At 45.6% G+C, this 25465-nt stretch overlaps 1 protein-coding gene across 8 annotated transcripts in view; it reads left to right on the top strand.

Annotated features, from left to right (window-relative positions):
* Positions 1-25465, top strand: part of HUWE1 (HECT, UBA and WWE domain containing E3 ubiquitin protein ligase 1) — a 334325-nt gene that overhangs the window by 6882 nt on the left and 301978 nt on the right. For all 8 annotated transcript variants that reach the window (XM_068112748.2, XM_068112754.2, XM_068112750.2 and 5 more), the window contains exons 2-3: positions 11000-11081; positions 21960-22058. In XM_068112748.2, coding sequence (XP_067968849.2) covers positions 11037-11081; positions 21960-22058 — 144 coding nt within the window. In that variant the 5' untranslated portion in view covers positions 11000-11036. The remainder of the gene's footprint in view (positions 1-10999; positions 11082-21959; positions 22059-25465) is intronic.

A 25465-nucleotide genomic window follows, 5' to 3' on the forward strand; every position in this document is an offset into this window, starting at 1 on the left:
ACAGCTGTAAGGACGGAGGACGGGAACAGTGGTGAGTTTGAGGTGAAGGTGGGAGTGCATCAGGTGTCGGTACTAAGGCCACTACTATTTGTAGCTGTCATGGAGGTGCTGGCTCAGAATGTAAAGGAGGGTTTACCGTGGGAGTTGTTGTATGCAGATGATCTGGTGCTGATTGCAGAAAGTATGGATGGACTGAAGGAGAAGATGAACAAGTGGAAGGAATGTATGGAGACAAAAGGTCTGAAGGTGAATATCGGAAAAACGAAGGTGATGGCAAGTGGTAAAGCATGTGGTGAGGTGGAAAGAACTGGGAAGTGGCTGTGTGCTGTGTGCAGGAAGGGTGTCGGAGTGAATTCCATTCAATGTCTAATGTGCGCTGAGTGGGTTCATCAAAAATGTAGTGGTTTGAGAGGGTCATTAACCAGTGTGGCAGCTACATTCAAGTGTAAGGTGTGCACAGATGGAGGAAATGTTGAGTTGGATCTTGGAGACGGCGTGAAGCTAGAAGGTGTGAAAACATTTTGTTACCTAGGAGACATGCTGAATGGAGAAGGTGGATCAGACTCCAACGGTTGCTAGAGTGAGATGTGCATGGAAGAAGTTTCGGGAACTGAGTGGCGTGCTGACGAGTAGGGGAGTGTCGTTGAAGCTGAAGGGAAAGGTGGATGCTTGAGAAGTGTTAATATTGTTGCGAATATGGCATTTGGCCTCCATATCCGCTTGTAAATATTCCCCTATTTCCCCAATACTCCCCAACTATCCCCAATCCCCCATTCCCTAGTCCCATTGCCTGTAAATAACACTCTGTAGAACCGACCTTCCCCTTTTTCCCCCATTAAATGTCGTGCCCAGGTCCACCGCATCTCACGTAGACAACTTTCGGACATCTTGCTAGTTATTCTTAGTCTATGTCAGTTAAGGACTCGTTTCCATTAATTCTGACTCTTCGTTGCACCAGAATGTGATTATATGGCACCAGTAGTGAGTTTAGGACCTTCCCATACCTCCTCCCATCTTCTTCCCCAAACAACAACAACAACAACAACTACAACTACAACAACAACTACAACAACAGAGGGGCGCGGCGCGGCGTGCGGGGAGTGTGCGTCCTCACTCCGGCTCGGTTAGCCGCCATTACCCATGTGCGCCGACGGGGTTACCAAGAAGGGGCTGCCTGTCGGCCCCTCGTCAAGGGCGGAGCCGGTAACCCCCCCGCACGCACCCAATGAGAAGCAACGGGCCAATTCCATCTGGGGCGGAGCTAACGAGCCGAGGGCGTGTCACTCCCCGCCGGATATACGCGGCGACTTACCGGATGTGACGTCAGATGCGCCCCCAGCTTGAGAAGACAATCACCACATCCGAGCGCTGCGACCTCCCCGCATCTCTAGACCGGACCGGGTCGATCCTGCCCTGAGCCCAGGTGCACCTGGAGCCATCGATTCTGCCTTTCCTTGCCATCAATCCCCGTGTGAGTCAGTTTTGTCCTGTTTATCTGTCGTCTGTCAGGGAATAAGATAAGTGTGTCTAAGTGCCTGTCTTTCTATGCTGTCCCTCTCATTCCTGTAATCTAACCTTCCGCCCTAATATAACCTCCTCCGGAGGTCTTGAGAACTGAACCCTTGGTGTCGTGTCATTTTAGTCCCAGCCGTTGTCCTTTTCCTTCATTGATTCAGCGTAGCGCGACTCGGCAACGTTCGAGTATAATCGGGTAACTTGTGCGGACACGGCGGCCATTCCGCTCGGCCCACCCTAACATCAAAGTCGTGTCTGTAACAATTGGTGTCGAGGAGTGGAATTCGGACCCGGGACTAAATTTATTAGGCCCAAATTTTGGAACACCAATTGTACCACTAGGGTAACAATTGGTGTTGGGGAGGTAGAATTCGACCCGGAGCGCGTTTCCCGCTCGAAATTATAACGGCGAAATTTGAATTTGTTTTACGAAAATAAAAACCCGAATTTTGAAGGTCGCGCTATGGCGGATCAAGACAGCTGGGGTCCGGTAGGGGAGAGTGAGGCAGGGTCGGTCCAGGACCAAATTGAGGGACATGAGGGACAGGAGGAGAGCGAAGCAGTGAGGGCGGCAGGGTCGCAAAATAGCGTTGTCGCGCACGTGGGTGTAGCGGCACCAAATTTAGCCGCGGCCGTGGTCGCGGTAGCCGAACCCGAGATGCCAATGAATTGGAACCTGTTTATGAAACAGATGATGGCCTTTATGGTAAAAACAGACGATAATTTCAAAGGGATGGAAAACAGGATGGGAAACCAAATGGGGGTAATGAGGGACGAAGCGAGGGGTACCGGTGAGGAGTTAGACAAGAAATTTGGGAAGTTCGACAATAATTTTGAGGGGTTAGACAACGGGATAAAAGAGGTGAGAAATGGGTTAATGGGGGTAGAAAACAGAATGGCCGCTCAAGAGAATCAAATGGAAGGGATGCAAAAGGGGTTAGAGGGGGTAGAAAATAGAATGGCTGCCCAGGAGAATCAGATAGAGGGAGTGAAAAATGGGTTAGAGGGGTTAGAAAACAGTATGGAAGGCAAATTGAGGGACATGAAGGACCAAGCGGAAAGGGAAGTTAAACAAATGGGGCAGCAGATAGAGGGGGTCAGAATGGGGGTAGAAACCAAACTGGATGCTCACAGGGAGGAAATGGAGCAGATGAGGGTGGCATCTAGACAGGAGATGCAAGTGATGGGAGAGGAGATCAGAAGAGGAGTGAGTGAGGAGGTCGGAGGAGTGCGCGAGGAGGTGAGGCACTGTAAGGAGCACATGGAGAAGGAGGTGAGAAAGGGGACTGTAAAGTTACAAGGGGGCATAGAGGACCTGACGCAGGAGGTGGAGCAGCTGACGGTGGGACAGACGGAGTTAGTGGAGCAGGTTCAAAGGAACACTGCGGTATTAGGAGGTTTAAAAGCGACACAGAAAGAACTAAAAGATGACTTGGTAGCGACGAAGAGGGAATGTCAGATGGTACGTGAGGGACTGACAACGAGGCTGGACGAGGTGATAGAGGTAATGGAGACGAAGGACCGGCAGGTGAGGACGCACATGGAAACGGTCAAGGTAGCCTTAGAGGACGAGCTTGAGGAGACGTACCGGGGAATAAAAGAGGTGAAGCAGAAATTAGAAGAAGTGGAAGAAGGGGTGAGCGAAATTAAGAAGCGACGGAGAGGGGATAAGAAAGAGATAAAAGAGGAGATAAAAGAATTGGTCCAAAGTCTGTGTTTGGATCGTGATGATGTGCTCATTAACCGGATGAGGGATTCGCAGGTGATGGAGGAGAAGCGAAGAGGAAGAGGACCCGGTGTAAGTGGTGACCAATATGGTCGTGCGTATGATGCGCCAGGGGATTTAAGAAGCTTGGGGATTGGTTTGGATCCGGGTGTTCGTGAAAGGCCGTTGGTGAAGTGTGTGACAGGTCAGGTGTGCGAAAAAAGAGGTGTGCGAGAATGTCCGACCATGGGGTGTGTGAGGAAAAAGTGCACGCCGAGGAGTGAGTGTGCCGTCAAGAGTGAGTTGGTCGAAGCGCGTGTGCGAGGGGGTACATGGAAGCGCGGTGTGGTGAGTGTTACAGAGGATGTAACGAGAGAGTGTACACCTGTGGTGAGTGTTACAGAGGATGTAACGAGGAAGTGTACGCCTGTGGTGAGTGTTACAGAGGATGTAACGGGAGGGTGTGCGCGAGAAAGGTGTGTAACGGACGGGTGCATGAGGAAAGAGTGTGCTGTCGAGAGTTAAGGGTGAGTGCGCGGTCAAGAGTGGTGGTGAGAGGAGTAAGAGTGACACGGAGCGTGAGTTGGTTGTGACAGGTGAGAAAGGAAGCACACCTGGAATGGTAGAGCGTGAGTGGGAATGCACGCTGGAATTGGTAGTGAGGCACGTGGTTGGGTGTGCGAATGAGAGCACACCTGTGATTGTCACAGAGGAGGTGACTGAGGAGGGGGCGCGAAGAGGTGTGTTGGAGAGGTGTGCGACCAACGAATGTGTGCCAAAGTGTTCGGTGGTCGGGTGTGTGACCAAGTCGGCGAGCGGAATGAGTGTACCGAGGTGTGTAAGAAACGGTACGACGAGGAGCATGGAAACGGCTGCATGTATGAGCAAGAAAGGGGTAGCGTATGCTTGTAAGCATCCAGGTGAGGCGTCGACGGTAACCGGTTTAGCGGTGAGGGCGACTTATAGCCGAATCGGGCCCTCGGTGCGTGCCGGGCTTCGCGTGCCGCGAGAACCAGCGGGGATCCGAGCCACGGCGGGTTCGAAAGGACCGCCGTGCGCGATCCACGCTGGGCCTCGCGTGGAACGGCCGCGTCCGTGCTCCACTAGGCGGAGCGGGCAGCCCGATAGAAAGGGTCGTCATGGCGACCACTTTTTGGTGAGACGTGCCGGCAGGTCGAGATCGGGCAATTGGATGGCTCCACGCCGAGGTGGTGCGTGGGATCTCGGCCCGGGTAAGCCCCCGTCCCTGCACCGAATGCGGGACGTGTCCAGCCACTGGCACCAAACAACCCGCATTCATGGCTTGGCTTTACGAAGCCGGGCTTTGGACGGGAATTGGCGCACCGAGAGGCAGTAGTGAGTAGACTGGGTGATGAGGTTAGTGTTTTGGCCCCGAAATTAGAGAAAAACAAAATTTGATGATTGGCAAAGGAGTGGCAGTAATGATTGGCAGATGATGGGCAGTGATTGGCAAATTTTTGATTTGTTGAAATTTGATGTGCAAAAATTGGTAGTGAGCGATGGGCCCGGTGGGTAAGGCTGGCATCCCTGCCGCCCTTCCCATGTGGGGCAAAGGAGCAATAGATTACAGGGTGTATGGCAGTGAAAACTAGCCCGGGTGGGTTAGGTTATATTGATAGGGCCCTAGAAGATGACATTAGGTAACGTTAAGTTTAGTTAGTGACTGATACCTGTAGTGGGGACGCAGGTAGTTTAGTGTGGATGATAATGACGTGGGAGCGCAATAGTTTAAAGGGACGACTGGGAAGCGCAAGTTTTAGAAGGGAGTAGTTAGCTGAGATGATGCCGTGTGTGTGAGAATTGAACAGGTGTGATTGCACAGGTGTGCAACTGGACAGGTGTGTGGAGCAATGGATGAGTAGTGAGTGTGGTGGATCAGCGCGAAGGCGCTTGGGGAGAGAAGGGTGCAGGTGGCACCAGGTGTGAGAGCACAGGTGTGCAAGTACAGGTGTGTGGAGAGAGTTGGAGTAAGTGGTACGGAGTGGTGTGGATGGGGGAAGAGTGGACCCCCATCACGGATACCCAGGGCGGGTAGTGTAAGTGTTAGGTAGAGGGTACAGGTAAATTGTGGTTGGATATTGGCATTTGTGGTGCGGTAGCAGAATGGTGTTGTGGATGGGTGCATTAGTGTCGTGGAAATGGCTGGGCGTGTAGCCTGTTAGTGTGTGTAGTTGGTTGGGCACTCCACCACTGTGAGGATGTCGGCCAGGTGAGGCCGCAGGTGGGCTCTGGGAGCCGGTAGTTGTGAGTGGGTGCCTGAGGATCCCGGGTGTGGATCGGGCAGCCCAGTGCCAGAGAGGGCACCGAGTGGGGAGAGCTCCAGAGGGCCTTCCCCAGGTAGTTAGGTTAGGGTAAGGAGCAGGTAAGCTCGGAGGCAACTGCAGTGGTGGAGGTGTGCAGGTGGGTAGACCCGCTGGGAGAGGTACACGCCACAGCCCAGAAATTGTGCGAGGGCACCGGGAGATGAATCGGGGGAGTGAGACCCCAAATTGAAAAGCACCACAGTTTGGCCAATGGGAATTGGTTTTTAGAACCCATAGTGTAAGAGGGCCAATGGTTTGGCCGGAGAAAGACCCCGGGTAGTGTAAAGTTGTAAAGTCATTTAGGAAATAGTTAGGATTGATGAACCTGTCGCACCATACGCAGCCACTTACCTGTGGTGATGATGATGACTCCACACCTGTGTTTTCTTTGTTTTGGTGCAGGAAATGAGAATTGCTGTTGGATTTGTGAGACGCATCACGACGTGGATGAGACATTGGGGTGATTCCATCTCTCCCTCCCTAGGAGGGACTGATGATGAATTGGTAATGGCAAATTTTGATGAAAGTTGAAAATGGCAAATTTGATTGGTTAGGAGGGAGAGAAGACGAATTTGGTTTATGGGAGGAACGGGGAAGACAGTAGGGATGTTTGTTGATTTGTAAAGTAGATGTTTATGGGTAGTGTTGTGTTTTGTGGATACAGTAAGGGGTAAGGGAGGGGCCATGTAGGTTACCTGGTGGGGGGGGGGGGGGGGGCGTACGGTAGGAACGTACCTGTCTCACCTGGTTCCCATGTGCCCCCAGTGTGCATCATCTTATATTGCGTGCACTTTTGCGCCCTTACCACCTTACTCACTTGTCTTCTTCTTTTGTCTCCCACCTCCGAGGATCTGGCTTTGGGGTAGAGAGAGAGGTGCTGGCTACGCAGTTGTGGGCCTGCACTTTCGCTGCTTGCTGCCGGGATCGATACACCATATGGACCGCAATGTTTGTGGCCACCCACAATGGACCGCAGTTCTTTTGCGGCCAAGCACCACCCGTGGAAGGACCTATGGGTCAACGTGGCACCTATGCCAAACAGGTGAACCACTCTTAGTTGGCCCCTGACGGCCACAATACAGAAATGGACGCGGTTGGTGCCTTTCTTGATTTTTTTAAAGAAGTAAGAAGGCCAAGTGCACCACATGAAGGCAAGACCAGCGGCAGAACATCGGCCGGCTGCGACACCACCGGTGATTTATAAACACTTTATTGGTGCACCGGATGGTGCTCACTGTGTGATGGGGTGGTGCTTTTGATGCTTGGAAGGGGTGCTCTGCACATTATTAAAGGCCGTAGGCCACAGAGCACTCGTGGGTTGGTGTATCGATGCTGGCATGCGTGCTCTCTCTATGCATAACATCTGCATGTGTTCCTCCAAAAACAGGTCCTGGATCGTAGTGTAAATATCAGCGTAGTCTTGTAAATAATGCTCCCTACCGGCTGTATGTTTAGTTTGCGAATTCTTTCCGGATTCGGTTATCCTGTGGGTGTGTTTCTGTGAGGAGAAGGGTGCAACGTCGCAGGGGGACATATTTACTCATTTGTGAATATCTGTAAAACTGTCGCACTCAGGGTAGAGTTAATAGTAGAGGGAACTACATCTGCGTGCCACACTAAAGTAGGTAAAAATTTATCGGGTCGGGACGCCCCGAGGGTAGAGAAGGGTGCAATGTTGCGAATATGGCATTTGGCCTCCATATCCGCTTGTAAATATTCCCCTATTTCCCCAATACTCCCCAACTATCCCCAATCCCCCATTCCCTAGTCCCATTGCCTGTAAATAACACTCTGTAGAACCGACCTTCCCCTTTTTCCCCCATTAAATGTCGTGCCCAGGTCCACCGCATCTCACGTAGACAACTTTCGGACATCTTGCTAGTTATTCTTAGTCTATGTCAGTTAAGGACTCGTTTCCATTAATTCTGACTCTTCGTTGCACCGGAATGTGATTATATGGCACCAGTAGTGAGTTTAGGACCTTCCCATACCTCCTCCCATCTTCTTCCCCAAACAACAACAACAACAACAACAACAACAACAACAACAACTACAACTACAACAACAACTACAACAACAGAGGGGCGCGGCGCGGCGTGCGGGGAGTGTGCGTCCTCACTCCGGCTCGGTTAGCCGCCATTACCCATGTGCGCCGACGGGGTTACCAAGAAGGGGCTGCCTGTCGGCCCCTCGTCAAGGGCGGAGCCGGTAACCCCCCCGCACGCACCCAATGAGAAGCAACGGGCCGATTCCATCTGGGGCGGAGCTAACGAGCCGAGGGCGTGTCACTCCCCGCCGGATATATGCGGCGACTTACCGGATGTGACGTCAGATGCACCCCCAGCTTGAGAAGACAATCGCCACATCCGAGCGCTGCGACCTCCCCGCATCTCTAGACCGGACCGGGTCGATCCTGCCCTGAGCCCAGGTGCACCTGGAGCCATCGATTCTGCCTTTCCTTGCCATCAATCCCCGTGTGAGTCAGTTTTGTCCTGTTTATCTGTCGTCTGTCAGGGAATAAGATAAGTGTGTCTAAGTGCCTGTCTTTCTATGCTGTCCCTCTCATTCCTGTAATCTAACCTTCCGCCCTAATATAACCTCCTCCGGAGGTCTTGAGAACTGAACCCTTGGTGTCGTGTCATTTTAGTCCCAGCCGTTGTGTCCTTTTCCTTCATTGATTCAGCGTAGCGCGACTCGGCAACGTTCGAGTATAATCGGGTAACTTGTGCGGACACGGCGGCCATTCCGCTCGGCCCACCCTAACATCAAAGTCGTGTCTGTAACAATATTTATGGGAGCGAGACATGGGTAATGAACGTGGAGCAGCAACGAAGGCTGGAAAGGGTGGAAATGCGAATGGTTCGGTGGATGTGCGGAGTATCGTTGAGAGAGAGGGACACAAATGATGAATTGCGAAAGATGATGGGAATAGAGCCTGTGATGGATGCTGTGAAGAGAAACAGGTTGAGATGGTTTAGTCATGTGTTGAGGAAGGATGAAAGTGACTGGTTGAGAAGAGTGATGGAAATGAATGTAGAAGGAAGTAGAGGACGGGGAAGACCGAGAAAGACACGGCTAAAGATGGTCGAAGAAGAAATGCGGGCAAGGGGGTTAACAAGGGGAAATGCAGAAAATTGGGCAAAATGGACAACATTGTCATGGGGACCGCAAGGCTAACCCCCGCTGTTGCAGGGAAAATGGCCTTAAAATGCCTGTTGTTGTTGTGCAAGGCTAACCCCCGCTGTTGCAGGGAAAATGGCCTTAAAATGCCTGTTGTTGTTGTTGTTGTATTGGAGTATACTTTGGTGAGAAGATTCTGAGCTGCCACCCTATATCCAACTTAAACCAACTGTCATATTTGCAGGTTACTGTTTTCATCAACTCTTCCTCTTTATTCATGCCCTTCCTTGTTGTCCCTACCTGTGGCTTTGCTGTCCCGCTGTTTTGGTAATTTTCATTTCGTTGGTTTGGTAATTTTGGCAAAAATTTGCCAGTTCCTGGATCGGCTGAGAAATCGGGCAAGTTTCCTAATTTTTTTTTTAACACTATCGATCCTCGTGAAAGAGCGACATTCAAGCGCACGTAAATCAGTCGCAGGCATGGGTGTTGAAAATGCACGGCTTCAATCTAAGCTGCATTGCCGGGTACAGCTGCTCCAGTCCTGTATGCAATACAATACAATATATGTTCAATGCAGGACTTGTCAGTGATTAATTAGTTTCTGGATCGTGCAAAGTTTATTTCCATTCCTTTCGTCTTTTGATCTACATACAGAAGGAACTAAGTTTCTCCATAATGTTTCATTCTATTGGGTTTCTGCTGAAGTAGAATAATACAAATGGTACCGTTGGAAAGGTGGTATCGTTTTGCATCTGACTACAGCGATTTATTTGGTTATAATAATGTTTTATAATCGGTTTACTTGGAAAAACAGCAATATATTTACTTGGAAAAAGATTTGCTTGTTTGATCACAAAGTTGCTTGTTTTAAAAGCATCTTTCAGAGGCGAAGAAGAAGCGCTAATGGTTTCTTCACGCATTTGTTCAAAAGCAAATATTTATTATTTTACCAAAGTAGGAAACCCTTTAGGACACTGGAAGAGACCTATTTCTACCGCACACACTTGAAAAATACTGTGATTACTTAATTTTGTGTGACAGGGAAATGTCTTTGAGTTTGTGTCTGAGTTGACAGCCAAACCCAGCTTGACTCACCCGGACTCAGCTGGGCAGGGAATGCGCGGAGTTTGAGTGGGGTACAACATTACTGTTTTGTGGGGTCAGCCGCTATAGGTAGTTTGACCTTTTCTTTTGAAATGGTCAGCCATGCCCGATGTTTCATTGAAGCTGTTTAAGGTGGTAATTGGAATTTAGGACACAATTTAGGACAAGATGGTGCCCGTACCACATGACCTATGATGTCATAATTATCAATAAAATATTCTGCAGGAGGAGGTGCACCTATGGTGAAAGTTTCTTGTCAATAGGACCAACGGTTGCAGAGAAAAGCGTACTTATTGTGTGCGGACAAACAGACAAACAGACTCAAATGCAATACCCTCTCCTCTGGCGAGGGTAACAAAACAAACACCAGCGCGAAGTTTATGGCGCACCATCGCAAATCCCCACGCTTCCCAACTAAAGGCAAAGTTGAAAGATTGCAAAGGGTTCCACCAGCAATGACTAATTTTCAATTTTTGAATTTATTTTTCTCATGTTTTGACCCCTATGACTCCAAGCCCCACTCCTGAGGCATGAACCAGGCGTCAAAAATAAATAAAAAATCATTGCATATTTCATACGTCCCCCAATGTTGATTGAATACACAAATTTTCATTAAAAATGTTTTAAAATGTGCCCTTGATTGCCGTTTTGGTATTTCACCTTTTTTACCCTTTCCCAGGGGGTGGGTCCAAAAATGACATTGCTCTTGCACCTTTGTGCCATGTGGTGATCACAACTACCAAGTCTGGTGAATTGGGGAAGTGGATATTGTAATCCTGTCTGTCATACTGGGTCATTCCTGGTGAAACTTTTTTGCAACTTTGCTTTTGAGGGGAAGCTTCGGGATTTGCAATGGGACGCCATGGACTTCACTATAGTTAAACGTTTAGTGGAAACTAGTTGTAGTCCAGTTAAACCTGTATTTGTGGTTTCCTTTTTTATACAGGCAAGTGATATGTAGATCATTAATTTACAATGGTAAATATGCTTTACCCCCAACTTGCTGAGTGTATGATTGACAAAGTAGCAAAAGTTATTTGCATTTTGTCCTTTTCCTTTTGATGTGTATTCAAACATGCATAGTGGCTGTGCTTGTTCTATTGAAGATCTTGTAGGGCATGCCAAGGTTTTTTTGCTCTTGTTGTTGGTAGTTTTCTGCTCTAAGCAGTGAAAGGCATTTGAAGAAGAGAAAAAAATACTTTAACTCCTTTGCCTTAATTTCTCATTGCAGATTCCCTCTACTTGAATTTGTTTTTGATGCAACAACCATGAAGGTCGACAGAACGAAACTGAAGAAGACGCCAACTGAAGCGGTACATATTTTTGCATGCAGACTTTGAGGTGTTATTATTATTATTTTTTGTGAAAAGTTGAGGCTTATGGAAGAACTCGAAGACAATGGATCAGGACGCAACAGCAGTAAGAGGAGGTTGGGGGGAGGAGAGGTGGTGGACACCAACAGTAGGGCTGAGGTACAAAGTAGACAGAGTTGGACAAACTGGAGATGAAGGTTAGGAGAGAATGCAGGTGTAGACCAGATGGATGCAGAACGAACTTCCCCAATCCAGAACATGGATCTTTTCTACCCTTTTTATTCCTAGCCCAAGCCCTCCTCCTTCCAGGTCCTTCCACCCCTGAAAGTTTCCTTCTGTGTATATTTTGTGTACCCCATGCGACCATTCCTGCCCTATTCCTTCTCGCACCCATTGTTTGTCCAAGTCTCCCCCTATCTTGTCCTTCAACTCCACTATTGGTGTTTTCTCTAACCCCACTCTCGGTGCTGTTCCTTTTGTCTTGTTGCGTCCTTATCTGTTCAGTGTGTACTGGCTCTTCCACGAGCCTTGACTTTGCATACAAAGCAAACTCTCAAACAACTGGGAAAATTATTTTTGTGGGGGTCTGTTAATATGGTGTGGAGAAGATGATTGTTTTGGATGGGGGATATGATCTGGTTTGGATGGGATTTTTCAACTTTGCTTGATCTGGGATGTTGGTAAACAGCTGCTTTGAGCAGTGATTCTGTAGTGATGGAGGTGAGCAGTGAGTCTTGATTTGGGCCACATGTAGAGGAAGACATGTTTGGGCCACGCCACACGGCCACGAGAGTAGAGGAAGTCGGTATGACATGTTTGGAGTTTATCTTGGATGGCATAGGCAGAGAATATGGAGAGGGTGTCAGGACTCTTGAAAGCCCAAACTGTCTAGACTAGAGGGACACCCCCTGATCTCATGTTTGACATTGACGGCTTCCAGCAATTGTTGCGAGAGTAGTAGCAGCATGTCCAAAGTAGTGACCTGGTCTGAATCCAAATTGGTGATCTGGGATGATGTCAACTGTGATGATTGATTCCATGACCTTGCTGCTAATTGGAAGTAAGCTGATAGGTCTGTGGGTAAGTGGATTGGATTTTGCATCATGTTTATTTAAGGTGGTGATGTTGGCTGTTTTCCAAGCAGATTGAAGATGACCTAAGGCAAGTGATGGGGTAAAAGGAGCAGGATGTGCAAGAGCAGCAGAGCAGGTTTTTAGAACACGTGAGCTGATGCCGTCTGGTCCAGTTGTAGAATCAGAATCAGAGTTTAGGGTTGCCAGGAAGTTCTCCACCTTCTCAGGTCCAAAGGACAGAGTCCAGGAGCAGTTGGTTGTGGCTGGGTATGGTGGGTACAAACGAGCGTGGGTTTGGGGGACACAATATTTGGAAGCAAACACAGAATTGAGGCATTTGGCCTTATCACAAGCGGAGTCGGCTGTGGTGCCATTTGAAGAGAGGGAAGGGATGGAAGGGGAGTATACACCAGAGACAGACTTGACAAAGCTCCATCAGGTTTTAGAGGAGGGAGACAAGTTTGAAAGCTCATTCTTTATGTTGGACAGATGTTGTTTTCTGGCTCAGGAGAGTGAATGCACACTTATTTCTGGGCTTTGTGGAATGATCTGAAGTTGCCTTTGGTTAAATTTTCCTTCCAGGAAGAACTTTAAGGCCACTGCCTCATGACAGGATTCAGTGTAACATGTGCTATGGTAACTGAAGGCAAAATGGGAAGAATCTCAGCATAAGAGAGAGAGCTGGTTTCTGTTGAAGAATTCCCAGGCCGAGTTAATATCGGGTGGTAGATATAGGAGACCAGACGTGAAGTGCAATTGGCTGCTTGCTGTCCCTGCCATTCTGTCTGAGTGAACTGCCAGACTCGCCGGCACTGAAGCTGTTCTCTGAGAATGGCCAAAGAGATGTTGACCCTCACAAGCACGTCATCAGATGAACCAATTGGAATAGAGGAAGAATATGAGACATTGGCAGAGAAGTTTGTCATCACCAAGTCCAGAATGGAGGATTTGCCATTGGGAGAAATCCGGATTGGAAAGTTTACAGACTGAGTGAGTCAGTCCCATGGAGTCACTGAAGTGCCATGACTTGTGAGAGGTACCAACACCCAGACAATTGGCATGGTGACAATTTTAATCATTGTGTCATGTGAGGAAGAGAGGGAGTTTGGATGAGTGGTTAAATGTTGGTATGTTGGTATAAAAATCAAATGTGTCATTTTAGTACAGTATATACTTTACCTATATATTTTGTTGTGCTTGGTGGGAGTGGATCTGTGATCTTGAAAGCGTTTTTATTTTATATATATATATATATCAAATGAATCCATTTTCAGTTCTCTAACCTTTAATGAGTAAATAAACATCTGCTCGACATTTCGATCAGCAACACGGATAAACGTGCATCCACTGACCTTTCTCAAGAGTAAAGCAAAACAACTCTATACCCTCCCTTATATAAGGGAAAAAGGGTGTGGGCACTGAAACCACCAATCAATGCCATTCTGGTACTAATGCCATTCAAATTCAAACCATAAATCAAAACCGTTGAACCAACTGAAACCACTGATGTGGAACTAATTAAATTAGCCTTGAATGATAGACACTCAAAAATTTATGTCCAAACTTGTTCAGAAGACAATCGACTGATTTTTAATGAAACGTAGAGGACCTTGCTTAGGTTACAAGGAAGATATACATCAAAGGAATACAGAAAACCACTTGGCAAAAACGCACACACGCACACCTGCACACCTGCACACCTGCACACCTGAAGCATTTGTGCAGCACAGCCTTTCTTATACTGTGAAGAAAAAGAGAATGGGGCTAGGCTGAGGGGAGGGGAGGTGAGAGGAGGGGTGTGGAGGTGAGAGGAGGGGTGTGGAGGTGAGAGGAGGGGTGTGGAGGTGAGAGGAGGGGTGTGGAGGTGAGAGGAGGGGTGTGGAGGTGAGAGGAGGGGTGTGGAGGTGAGAGGAGGGGTGTGGAGGTGAGAGGAGGGGTGTGGAGGTGAGAGGAGGGGTGTGGAGGTGAGAGGAGGGGTGTGGAGGTGAGAGGAGGGGTGTGGAGGTGAGGAGGGGTGTGGAGGGGTGTGGAGGTGAGAGGAGGGGTGTGGAGGTGAGAGGAGGGGTGTGGAGGGGTGTGGAGGTGAGAGGAGGGGAGGGGTGTGGAGGTGAGAGGAGAGGAGGGGTGTGGAGGTGAGAGGAGAGGAGGGGTGTGGAGGTGAGAGGAGAGGAGGGGTGTGGAGGTGAGAGGAGAGGAGGGGTGTGGAGGTGAGAGGAGAGGAGGGGTGTGGAGGTGAGAGGAGAGGAGGGGTGTGTTGGTGAGAGGAGAGGGGTGTGGAGGTGAGAGGAGAGGGGTGTGGAGAGGAGAGGAGGGGTGTGGAGGTGAGAGGAGAGGAGGGGTGTGGAGGTGAGGTGAGAGGAGAGGAGGGGTGTGGAGGTGAGGTGAGAGGAGAGGAGGGGTGTGGAGGTGAGGTGAGGAGAGGAGGGGTGTGGAGGTGAGGTGAGGTGAGAGGAGAGGAGAGGAGGGGTGTGGAGGTGAGGTGAGAGGAGAGGAGGGGTGTGGAGGTGAGGTGAGAGGAGAGGAGGGGTGTGGAGGTGAGGTGAGAGGAGAGGAGGGGTGTGGAGGTGAGGTGAGAGGAGAGGAGGGGTGTGGAGGTGAGGTGAGAGGAGGGGTGTGGAGGTGAGAGGAGGGGTGTGGAGAGGAGAGGAGGGGTGTGGAGGTGAGAGGAGAGGAGGGGTGTGGAGGTGCGAGGAGAGGAGGGGTGTGGAGGTGCGAGGAGAGGAGGGGTGTGGAGGTGAGGTGAGAGGAGAGGAGGGGCGTGGAGGTGAGGTGAGGAGGGGCGTGGAGGTGAGGTGAGAGGAGTGGAGGTGAGAGGAGGGGTGGGGAGGTGAGGTGAGGGGTGGGGAGGTGGAGGAGGATGATGCTTCAGGTGGGGAGGTGGAGAGAGGGGAGAGGGAGGGAGGGGGAGGGAGGGAGAGAGAGAGAGAAAAAGAGGGAAAGGGAAAGGAGGACGAGGATGACGAGATAAGAAAAGTTGCAAGAGATTCAAGAAACTTTTACAAATTAACAATGAAGGAAATGTCACGAAGAATCTGGCTTTGTCCATTCCTTTCATCTTGGGAGAGATTTTGGGTTACACAAAATACAATTCTCAGTTATTGTGAGGAATACAATCTCAATGCATGTGTTGTGCTGAATTCCAGTGTCAAAAGGAAAGAAAGTGTACATTAGTTAGGAAGAATTTGAAAAGGAACAGCACTCCTTCAATGTAGTTGCTAAGTCGCAATCTAATCTTGTTAATGGGATGTGTCCTGGGTGACCTTGCATGGAGCTCAACACTTATTAAAAAAAAGTAGTTTTAGAAACTTTCTCTCGGCTTATACAAAATATTACTAATAATAAAATGTTTGTTCCATAGTCCAAACCATTTGAGTATACGGTTAAAGTTTTACGAACTCATACAGTCTTTGCTTCAAAATTGCTTCAAAAAGGGGACCGAAAAACAACAACAACCACAGTTCCCGAAAAAGGCCAACCCCCGCTTGCGGGGAAAAAATGGCCTCTAAAGGTTTTTTTTTTTTTTTTTTTACAGTCCGTTTGGAAAACAAAGTATGCTTTGTAATTTTAATTATTGTGCACCAGGTGTGGAGCACGTCATGCAACATGGATTTGGCCTTCATTTCTCCAATATAAGAAAGTTTTCAAGAGTTACAAACGGCGGGAAGCTTTTCTGAGCAGGCAGGTTGCTCCAGCAACCATTTGCCTTTAGTCTAATTTATGACCTGTCAATGAAACGCACTGAGTAAATAGTTGCACTTATATTAGTAAGTTCTATAGAACACAATTAAAGCTGATCACTATATGCATTTATGAAGCTTAAGTAAGTAATTTAAACTTGTGTTTTCCACAACAGGTCGAGGCTCCAGGAAATCCATTTAACTTACACAAATTATGTACGCAATTAATTTCCTTCCACAACACCACACATTGGGATGTTACATCAAAAAACCGTTCTTTGAATCAAACAAAACATAGCATAATTCAAATAAATCGATGAAAAATAAACATGATTAATTGCTTCAAGTGATGTCTCCATCATTGTGATATTTTCTCCGCATCACTTGAAGCAATTAATCATGTTTATTTTTCATCGATTTATTTGAATTATGCTACGTTTTGTTTGATTCAACGTGTGATTTAATGGTTATTTTGATGTAGTATCCCAATGTGTGGTTTCAGTTGGTTCAAGGGTTTTGGTTTTGATTTAAGGTTTGAATTTGAATGGCACGAGTTGTTCCAGAATGGCATTGATTGGTGGTTTCGGTGTCCCCACCCCTTTTTCCCTTATATAAGGGAGGGTATAGAGTTTTTGCTTTACTCTTGAGAAAGGTCAGTGGATGCACGTTTATCCGTGTTGCTGATCGAAACGTCGAGCAGTTGTTTATTTGCTCATTAAAAGTTGGAGAACTAAAAATGGATTCATTTGATTTTAATCCCAACCGCAAGTCATTACTTTATATATATATATTTGTCTATTATATATTCGGCCATTATAAAGCTCGCAGTCTTAGTTTGAGAAATCTCTGAGGATATCCCGGAGACTTAATAGCTCAGTGGGCTGTTACCGCGTAAGTGATGAGTTCCTGGGTTTGAGTCCCGGGTTGTCAGAATTTTTTCACACTAGCCCCACGCAGGAATTTAATTCCTGATTCATATATATATATATATATATATATATATATATATATATATATATATATATTAGGGTGGGCTTCAAAAAAGCAAAATGCAGATTTTCTCCGGGACATGGTCTATTTTTGTTCCTTTTGGTGTCAAAGGAAACCACACCAAATTTGAATGGAATCCAATAATATTTAGGGGTGCCACATCAGTGATGAATTTTCCCCCATGCAAAAATAGGAATTCCCATTTTTTGGGCTGTATATACACAAAATAAATACATAATTATATATATACATTAAATATAATATTAAAAATAAATATATAGTAAATATACATTAAATAATAAATATACATAAATACACATTATACATTTTATATATACAATATATTATACATAGTTTTGAGACTTCCTATGATCACTATCTGGGCAATTTTCATGCATGTTTTGTACAGGTTCCTGGGGTCAGGGGTACGCTTTTTTAGTGTGCAATATGTAGGCCTAACTTATTGACTGTGGCTCTTGTAGAGAGTGACCCTGTGGAGTAAGAATTAACAGGATTTTACCCACATTCTTGCTTATTTTGCAGATATGGCATGTGCTAGTACCAGTGTTTCATTGAAAACTCGGGCTCAGGATAATGTGTATATCATTGGGTCCACTTCTGGAGATGCCATCAAAGGTGCCAAGCTCCCGACTGTGCATCAATCTCTTGTCCTGTTTTTCCATCACCTGAAGAAGGAGAATCGCACTGCCCGGGAGAGTGCAACCCTCACCATTGAAGAGGTTGTGAAGTTCTGGGAAAAAGCTCACCTACCTACAACGACGAAGCAGCACTGCATCCATCGTTTGGAGAGGCTATATGAAGAATGGAGGAGCCTCCAAAAAGGTGCAAAGCGGGGTGGTGCGACCCAAGAGAAAAAGGAAGCATCCTTCAAGGCCTCCTTGGAGAAGACGTTTGATCTTAGGCATGCAGATTCGGAGGCCATAATCACGAACCCCGAGGACAGGAAGTTTCTTCACGATCAATTCTCAGAGAGGAAGGCTTCAATGGGATCTGTAGACACTGTGTTGGAAGCAAAAACGTTCTTGTGTGTTTGAAAGATCAGCAGCCACGAGATGATTATCGTGAACTCCTAGAACTGACTGTCATCTACATGGGAGGAATCCCACCTCGTGGAATCCGGATCATGGCTCCAGGAGCAATGCACAGAGCCAGATGGATGGCAAAAGCACTATATTCACTACAGGTGTTTATGTTTCGGTCAGAGTTCCACTTGACACTTCGAGAGGCGAGAGAACTCCGAGCCTTCAACATTTTTGTCTGCCTTGTGTATGTACAGGCTTGGTTTCGGGCTCCACAAGCTATTGAGGCTCCCCTGAATGACATTAACCTCTTCAAGAAGTTGGAAAAGTTTGAACAAATCAATCAGAAGATGGCTCAGGCAGCCTTGAAGGCACTTGGCCGCCACACGTGGTACATGAGCCCAGTACTAGTGGCATTTGCATTCTTTGACACCAGAATTGACAAAGAAAGCAAGATCAATATGATTGAAGCATTGAAAAATGACGGTGAAAACCCCTCTCCAAGAGACCAGCTATCAAACGAGGAACCGCCCTGTCAATCGCTGGCCGCATAACAAAACACACCAAGCATTTCTTCAGCATCCTAGGGACCCCAACTGATTGGATGGATAAGGATCCTGGTTCATCGGAGCAAGAAACCAGCTTTCAGGAAGCAAAGAAAGCCGCCAGTGGCTTAGTCGTGGTGAACGACAGGGCAGAAAGGGGTGTCGCATTGATACAAGACTACAATAAGCTCCTTACAAAGGATGAAGAGCAAAAGCAAGCTCTGCTCCAAGTTGGTGCTGCTCACAGGAAGATGTACCCCGATGCCAAGAAGGCAACAGTGGTGAAACAGGCCCAGAAATAGGAGTTACATTTCTCATTATATTTGGGTTTTTTAATATTATGTGATATGGTGTCTCTTCATTTTATGAACAACATTTGGATTGTTATCATTGAATTTGAGTTTTCATAGCAATATAGTGCTATTTGTGCAGCTATTGTAACTTGTGTTTGCTAGAATACAAAGAAAGTGAGTGGAGGGTGGATTTTCATAAAACAAACTTCTGGTTTTGCTTTCGATCCATATATAGAAAAGTTTTGTAGACACCTTTAGTTTGAAGGCTGATGTGGCACCCCTAAATAAAATCAGATTGCTTTCATATTTGGTGTCTTTTCATTTTGGAACAAAAGGAACAACATAAAGCCATGTCCCAGTAAATATTTTTAAAAAATTATTTTGAGCACCACCCTAATATATATATATATATGTATATGTATATGTATGTATATATATATGTATATGTATATGTATGTATATATATATGTATGTATATATATGTATGTATATATATGTATGTATATGTATGTATATATATATGTATGTATATATGTATGTATATGTATGTATGTATATGTATGTATATATGTATGTATATGTATGTATATGTATGTATATGTATGTATATATATATGTATGTATATATATATGTATGTATATATATGTATGTATATGTATGTATATATATATGTATATATATATGTATATATATATATATATATATATATATATATATATATATATATATATATATATATGTATATGTATATATATGTATATATATGTGTATATATGTATATGTGTATATGTGTATATATGTATATGTGTATATATGTATATATATATATATATATATATATATATGTATATGTGTATATGTATATGTATATATGTGTATATGTATATATATATATATATGTATATATATGTATATATATATATATATATATATATATATATATATATATATATATATATATATATATATATATATATATATATATATATATATATACACACACACACAGACTTGGCATTTAATATGGAATATTTTTTTTTATTCTTGACTTCGGTTTACTTTCTGAACTCAGTATATCAATCTGGTGAGTTTCTTTTATGCTTCGGTGATTTCTTTGTCAAAAGAACCATGTCACTGTCTTTTGCAGCAAGAAGTCAATAACAGGATAATATCACAGATGGCGTGACAAAATGTAAGGACAGGTACATTTGACGATTGGCTTCACAATCGGGTATATAAGGGTTGTTGGGTTCTGTATTAGTGGAAAACAACTGCTGCACGTCTACAAAAGTTATTGCCGCTTCCTCTGGAGATGGTCCGTCAACTTGACAATGCTGTTTGTTATGGAGTGGTGGCTTTACGAAATTCCGGCATGAAACAGCGTGCTATTGCTTGGCAGTATGGCATCACTCAAGGTCAGGTGTCAAAGATCCTGAAACGAAAATGCTCAGAGGGGTGTCCCTACTCCAATACCGAGGCCAGGACATCCACGCAGAACCACAAGGAGAGATGATCGCCAGCTGCACCGGTTAGTCTGCAATGGCCGTAACCAAGTCAGCTAATCGGTTTAGGGGCTGAGTGGCAGCAACTGACAAATGTGCCTGTATCCAGAAGGCTAGTCAACCAACGACTGGTTCAAGCAGGCTATCGTGCCAGGCGTCCCCTGAGAAAGCCACGCCTGACCAGACAACACAGCCAGCGCCGATTGCAATGGGCCAGAGAGCACTGTCAATGGCAGCCAGGACACGAATCACGTGACCTTCAGTGACGAGTCTAGATTTCTGGTCTATTGTCAAGATGGCCGCGTCCGAGTATGCAGACAAGTGCATGAAGCCCACAACGAAGATTGTATAGTGCCAAGAGTCCAAGCTGGAGGTGGTGGGGTGACCGTTTGGGCTGCTTTTCATGCAGGGGGCAAAACTGACATGGTTGTTCTGAATGGAAACCTGAACCAGTTCAAGTACAGGGTCATTCTGGAAGAAACATTGCTTCCATTTCCTCGTGCAGCCTTTCGAGGAAACTTTGTCTTCCAAGATGACAATGCACGGCCTCATCGTGCTCGCATGATCCAACACTTTCTTGCTGACAGTGGTGTCGAGCATATGGAGTGGCCTGCCATGTCCCCGGATATGAATCCGATAGAGAACTTGTGGGCAGAATTAACGCGTCAAATCGACAACTTGGTCCAGCAGCCCACCACTGTGCGTGAATTGCAGCAGGCTATTGTCACTGCATGGCAAGCGATTCCTGTCCAAACCTTGGCAAATCTCGTGAACAGCATGCCTCGACGTGTACGTGCTCTCCTGAATGCTCGTGGGGGTTACACGAAGTACTGAACTGTAATTTTACTGTCCGTAATCCCAGCCATGATTTAACTTTTGCTTTTTTTGAAAAAAAAATTGGCTCGTGTGTAAAATGAAGAGATACTTCTGGAAAACGTACAGAAGTTTAACACAGTACTGTCCATGAATTGAGTTCGATATCGGTTTACATCACTTTCAAGGATCGATTTATTTGCTTCGAAATGTCAAATGTGGTTTTTGTTTCTTTTAAAGGTCACATTAACAAAATCTAGAATAATTTCAACATAATTCCAATGAACTTTTGGTTCTACGTCATCTTGAAAAGTAAGTTCACCCCCACAAAAAAAAATATTCCATATTAAATGCCAAGTCTGTGTATGTATATATATATATATATATATATATATATATATATATATATATATATATATAAAATCTCGTATATTGTGAATTTGTCCATTCTATTGTCCTTTGAAGATTATCTTGTCGTTCTCCAACCTTACCTTACCTTACCTGTTCTCCAACCTCTGAGGTTGTTTCCTCTTCTCCCCTCTTTTTTTTTTTTTTTTTCTCCCAAGCTTATTCATTCCCTTCTGCCACTTGTCAGTTTGTTGCCTTGTTACCCTTGAATGCTCTTTCATGAGTCTCAATCTTGGATAGAAAACAAATATTTGTGTTGAAGTTTTCCAAAGTATCATAATTCTTTTTGTCTTTTATATAGAAGCTCCAGAATGAACCTTAGACACTTAAATGGTTGTTGTTGAATGAATGATCGTTTTAAGACTCTAGGGTGGCATAGTTCCGAACCCGAAGGATCGGTAACCGACACAATTTCGGTCTTCGAGGCCGGCCGATAGGCAAAGTGACGGTCGAGACGTTACGACGGACGGTTACGAGAGGAAATTCATTTGACTGTCTTAATTGGTTCCAACACGTCTTTTCTTTTTTTTCTCCAGCCATCTGATTGCCGTGCACTGATAGAGAAATTGAAATTGTGCACTGATATGCAATTGCTTCAGGAACTTCAACAGATAAAAACATGGAACTTTGGGAAAGTGAGTATCTTTGAGCCTGCGAGGCTTTGCTTTTACCAATGAAGCTTGTTTTGCTTACTGTTGAGCTGACACTTTGAATGCTTGTTTTGTGCATCGTGATTAAACTTGGTTTACCTTTATTGCTGACAGAAAAGGGTTCCAAGAAGTTGAGGTTTAGCTGGAGTGTTGTTTGAGAGAATGATAATAAAGGAAAAACAAATACTGTACATGGCGAAGTATTTTGTACTCTTGTTTGTAAATCGGTGTTTAGGTTCTTGTTTGCTATTATTTTGTATTGTTAATTTTATTTCTTGCTTTCCCTTTAATTCCGATCTTTCTTTTGGTCTCTTTTTATTATCGTTATTATTTCCGTCATCTATGGTGGACAGAAGTTATGTTTTCACCCCTGTCGGTCTGTGTTTATTTGTTGTGAGCAGGATATCTCAAATTGTGTAGGGATTGGGCGAAATTTGTTCAGACAGGTTGGGAGTCTCAAGGACAAATTGATTAGATTTTGGTGAAGATCTGAATCAGGATATGAGAATTTTTTAACTAAAGTGATCCTTCACCATTGCGAGATGGGGCCAAAAACGATATATAGCATGATTTCTCATAATGTTGTGAACGAGGTGAAACAAAACTAGGTGGGCGAGTTGGTTCGGTGACGAGAACAAGCCGATTCCATTTTTGTTGAGGTGCGGATGTAGATCCGGCCTATCAGTGGGGTACAAAATGTAAAATGTTCAGCCTGGTGAAGGTACATACTCTCCCGAGTGCCATTTTTGTTCGAATTGATATTATTTTTCAACACATCGTGAAATTGGTTACATTGCCTCCTTTCCTCCGTCTGTTTGTCTCCCCACTGCTGAAGTGGTTTTACTGGGACCTCATTATAACACATGCGAGATGCGTGGTATTTTCCATGTTTGCCATCATGGCAAACGTTTCGAACAACAGGTCCTTGGTCTGTTATCCGTTTTATAATTTTTCAATGATCATGAATCGTTGAGATGAAGCATCTTGACTGTTCCACCAGCATCATGGTCTGAAACGCATATCATTACTTAATTGACATATGTGGGAAAATTACATGCCCAGAACAAGAAATCGAACCTAGGTCCGTACCAGTCCTGGTGAACTGTACCAGTGCTCTGCCACCTGAGCTATCTGGGCGACCCTGACTGAGCATGCAATTTTCCCACACATATGATTGCCACTCTTTCTGTCAATGCTTCCGGGGCACTCGCTGCTAACCATAGGAGCACCAACGGCCTGATCACGAGAGGGTCTTCCTCCAATGGTGGGTACAAATCCATGTCCGCTATTGCAAACATCACGGGGGTGTAGAAACACAATTAAATAAATGAACAGGATTGTAACTAATATATCAATTAATTATTTATAATCCTGTTCATTAATTTAATTATATAATACTTCTTCACTCTGTTTCTTCCTGCATCGAAGTGGCTTTTTTATAACTCATATTTAAAAAAAAAAAACGTGTTCACTTAACACTGGCTAGTCTCTGCTTTTGTAATGAAATTTTCAGTATGGTTATAGATTTGCTCTGTCGACTCAATGTGGCTGTCGCCTCACTCAACTCAATGTTGCTGCTAATACAGCGTCATGGTTATAATTTCCTTCATTGTCCAAGGAAGCATGACCGAGGTATAGGCACTGCATGTAGGCCATGGGCCAGATATGGTCCTCGTGCACCCCCCCCACAACTCTACCACCCCATATATTTTTGAAGCACTAGGGTCCCCTCAACATGAAATCAACTGGTAACAGTAAATAAACTGGTTCTTACTATTCATTTTTCACACATATTTGATGGTACCCTTAAAATATATCTTTTCTGTGTCGTTATGTTGTCTGAGTTATATAAGTTATATATCATTTGAAAGGTAATTATCTGCTGGTCATTATAAATGGCATATATTTAAAATTTAGTGTTACCATTGGCCTCAAAAATCAAGTCGAATAGCTATCTATATATATAAAGTAGAGTTGGCCTCTGTGTCTGTATCCTGATCTATCTATGATCTCTAAGATCTCGAGAACCCGTGGACGGATTTGCGAGCGGAAAGTACTGTTCGACTCGGGATGGTCCCAGGAATGTCACGGAGACATAAACATTAAAAAAATTTCGGGTTTTAAAATTAGCGTATTATTAGCACTAGCAGAAGAGAGAGGGATTCGAAGGGAGGGAGCGCAGCGCTTCTAGCGCTTCTGACTACAGCACACCTTAAAATTAAAAAAACTTCGGGTTTTAAAATTAGTGTGTTACGCGTAATTAGCGCTAGCAGAAGAGGGAGGGAATCTAAGGGAGGGAGCGCAGTGCTCCCTCCAGCGCTTCTGTTAGCGTAATTAGCGTATTTCGGAACGTTAATTTTTCAACTTCATTATTCGGTATCAGTACGTCCCAGAGAACCTTCGTAACGTTAATTTTTCAACTTCATCCGATTGACATGGGACCAACGGCATGTGACAAAGAGTGAAACATACAGGCTACATTTATTTGACGACAATGAGTTCCGACTTCCGACCTCGGTGGGATGACAGGCTGAGTCAACCCCCCTGGTGTGAAGGGGGAGGAGGAGGGGAGGGGGAAGAGAAGGGGAGGGGAACGAGGGGGAAGGGGAGGGGAGGGGGGGAGGGGGAGGGGGGAGGGGGAAGGGGGAGGGGAGGGGGGGGAGGGGGAAAGGGGGGGGAGGGGAAAGGGGGGGGAGGGGGAGGGGAGGGGCCCTTCTTCCCCTGGGCACCCCCGCACCCTTCCCTCCCCCCCTTCCCCTCCCCCCCCTCCCCCCCTTCCCCCTCCCCCCCCATTCCCCTCCCCTCCTCTTCCCCCTCCCCTCCTCCTCCCCCGCTTCCCCCTCCCCCCTCCCCCCCGTTCCCCTCCCCTCCTCTTCCCCCTCCCCTCCTCCTCCCACTCCCGTGCAAAGCCGGGTACCTCTGCTAGTACCCCATGTTTCGCTGTGCCAAACTAACACTGACTAAGATATTCAAACTAATATTTCAAATCCAGCCGCACTAGAATTGATTGACATTAATAACAAATGTCTGGACATTCTTCATAAAAATACCTTTCATCTGATACCAAATGTGTATTTTTGTCAATAAAAATCTATCAGATATGACACTTCAAACAGAATGCAGGTATACATGACCATTGTATGGCAAAATATTGGTTCAGGTTTACAGGGTGGTTCTTGTACTCTTGTTTGATATATTAGTTACAATCCTGTTCATTTATTTAATTGTGTTTCTACACCCCCGTGATGTTTGCAATAGCGGACATGGATTTGTACCCCCCATTGGAGGAAGACCCTCTCTTGATCAGGGGTCCCTATCAAAGACATTTAATTCATATCGACAAAAATCGACACAAAACACGATCGCTTTTCGCTCTGAATTACGTGCAAAGG

Source organism: Myxine glutinosa, chromosome 4 (assembly GCF_964187855.1).
Source record: "Myxine glutinosa chromosome 4, kmMyxGlut1.1, whole genome shotgun sequence".
Taxonomy (NCBI): Eukaryota; Metazoa; Chordata; class Myxini; order Myxiniformes; family Myxinidae; genus Myxine; species Myxine glutinosa.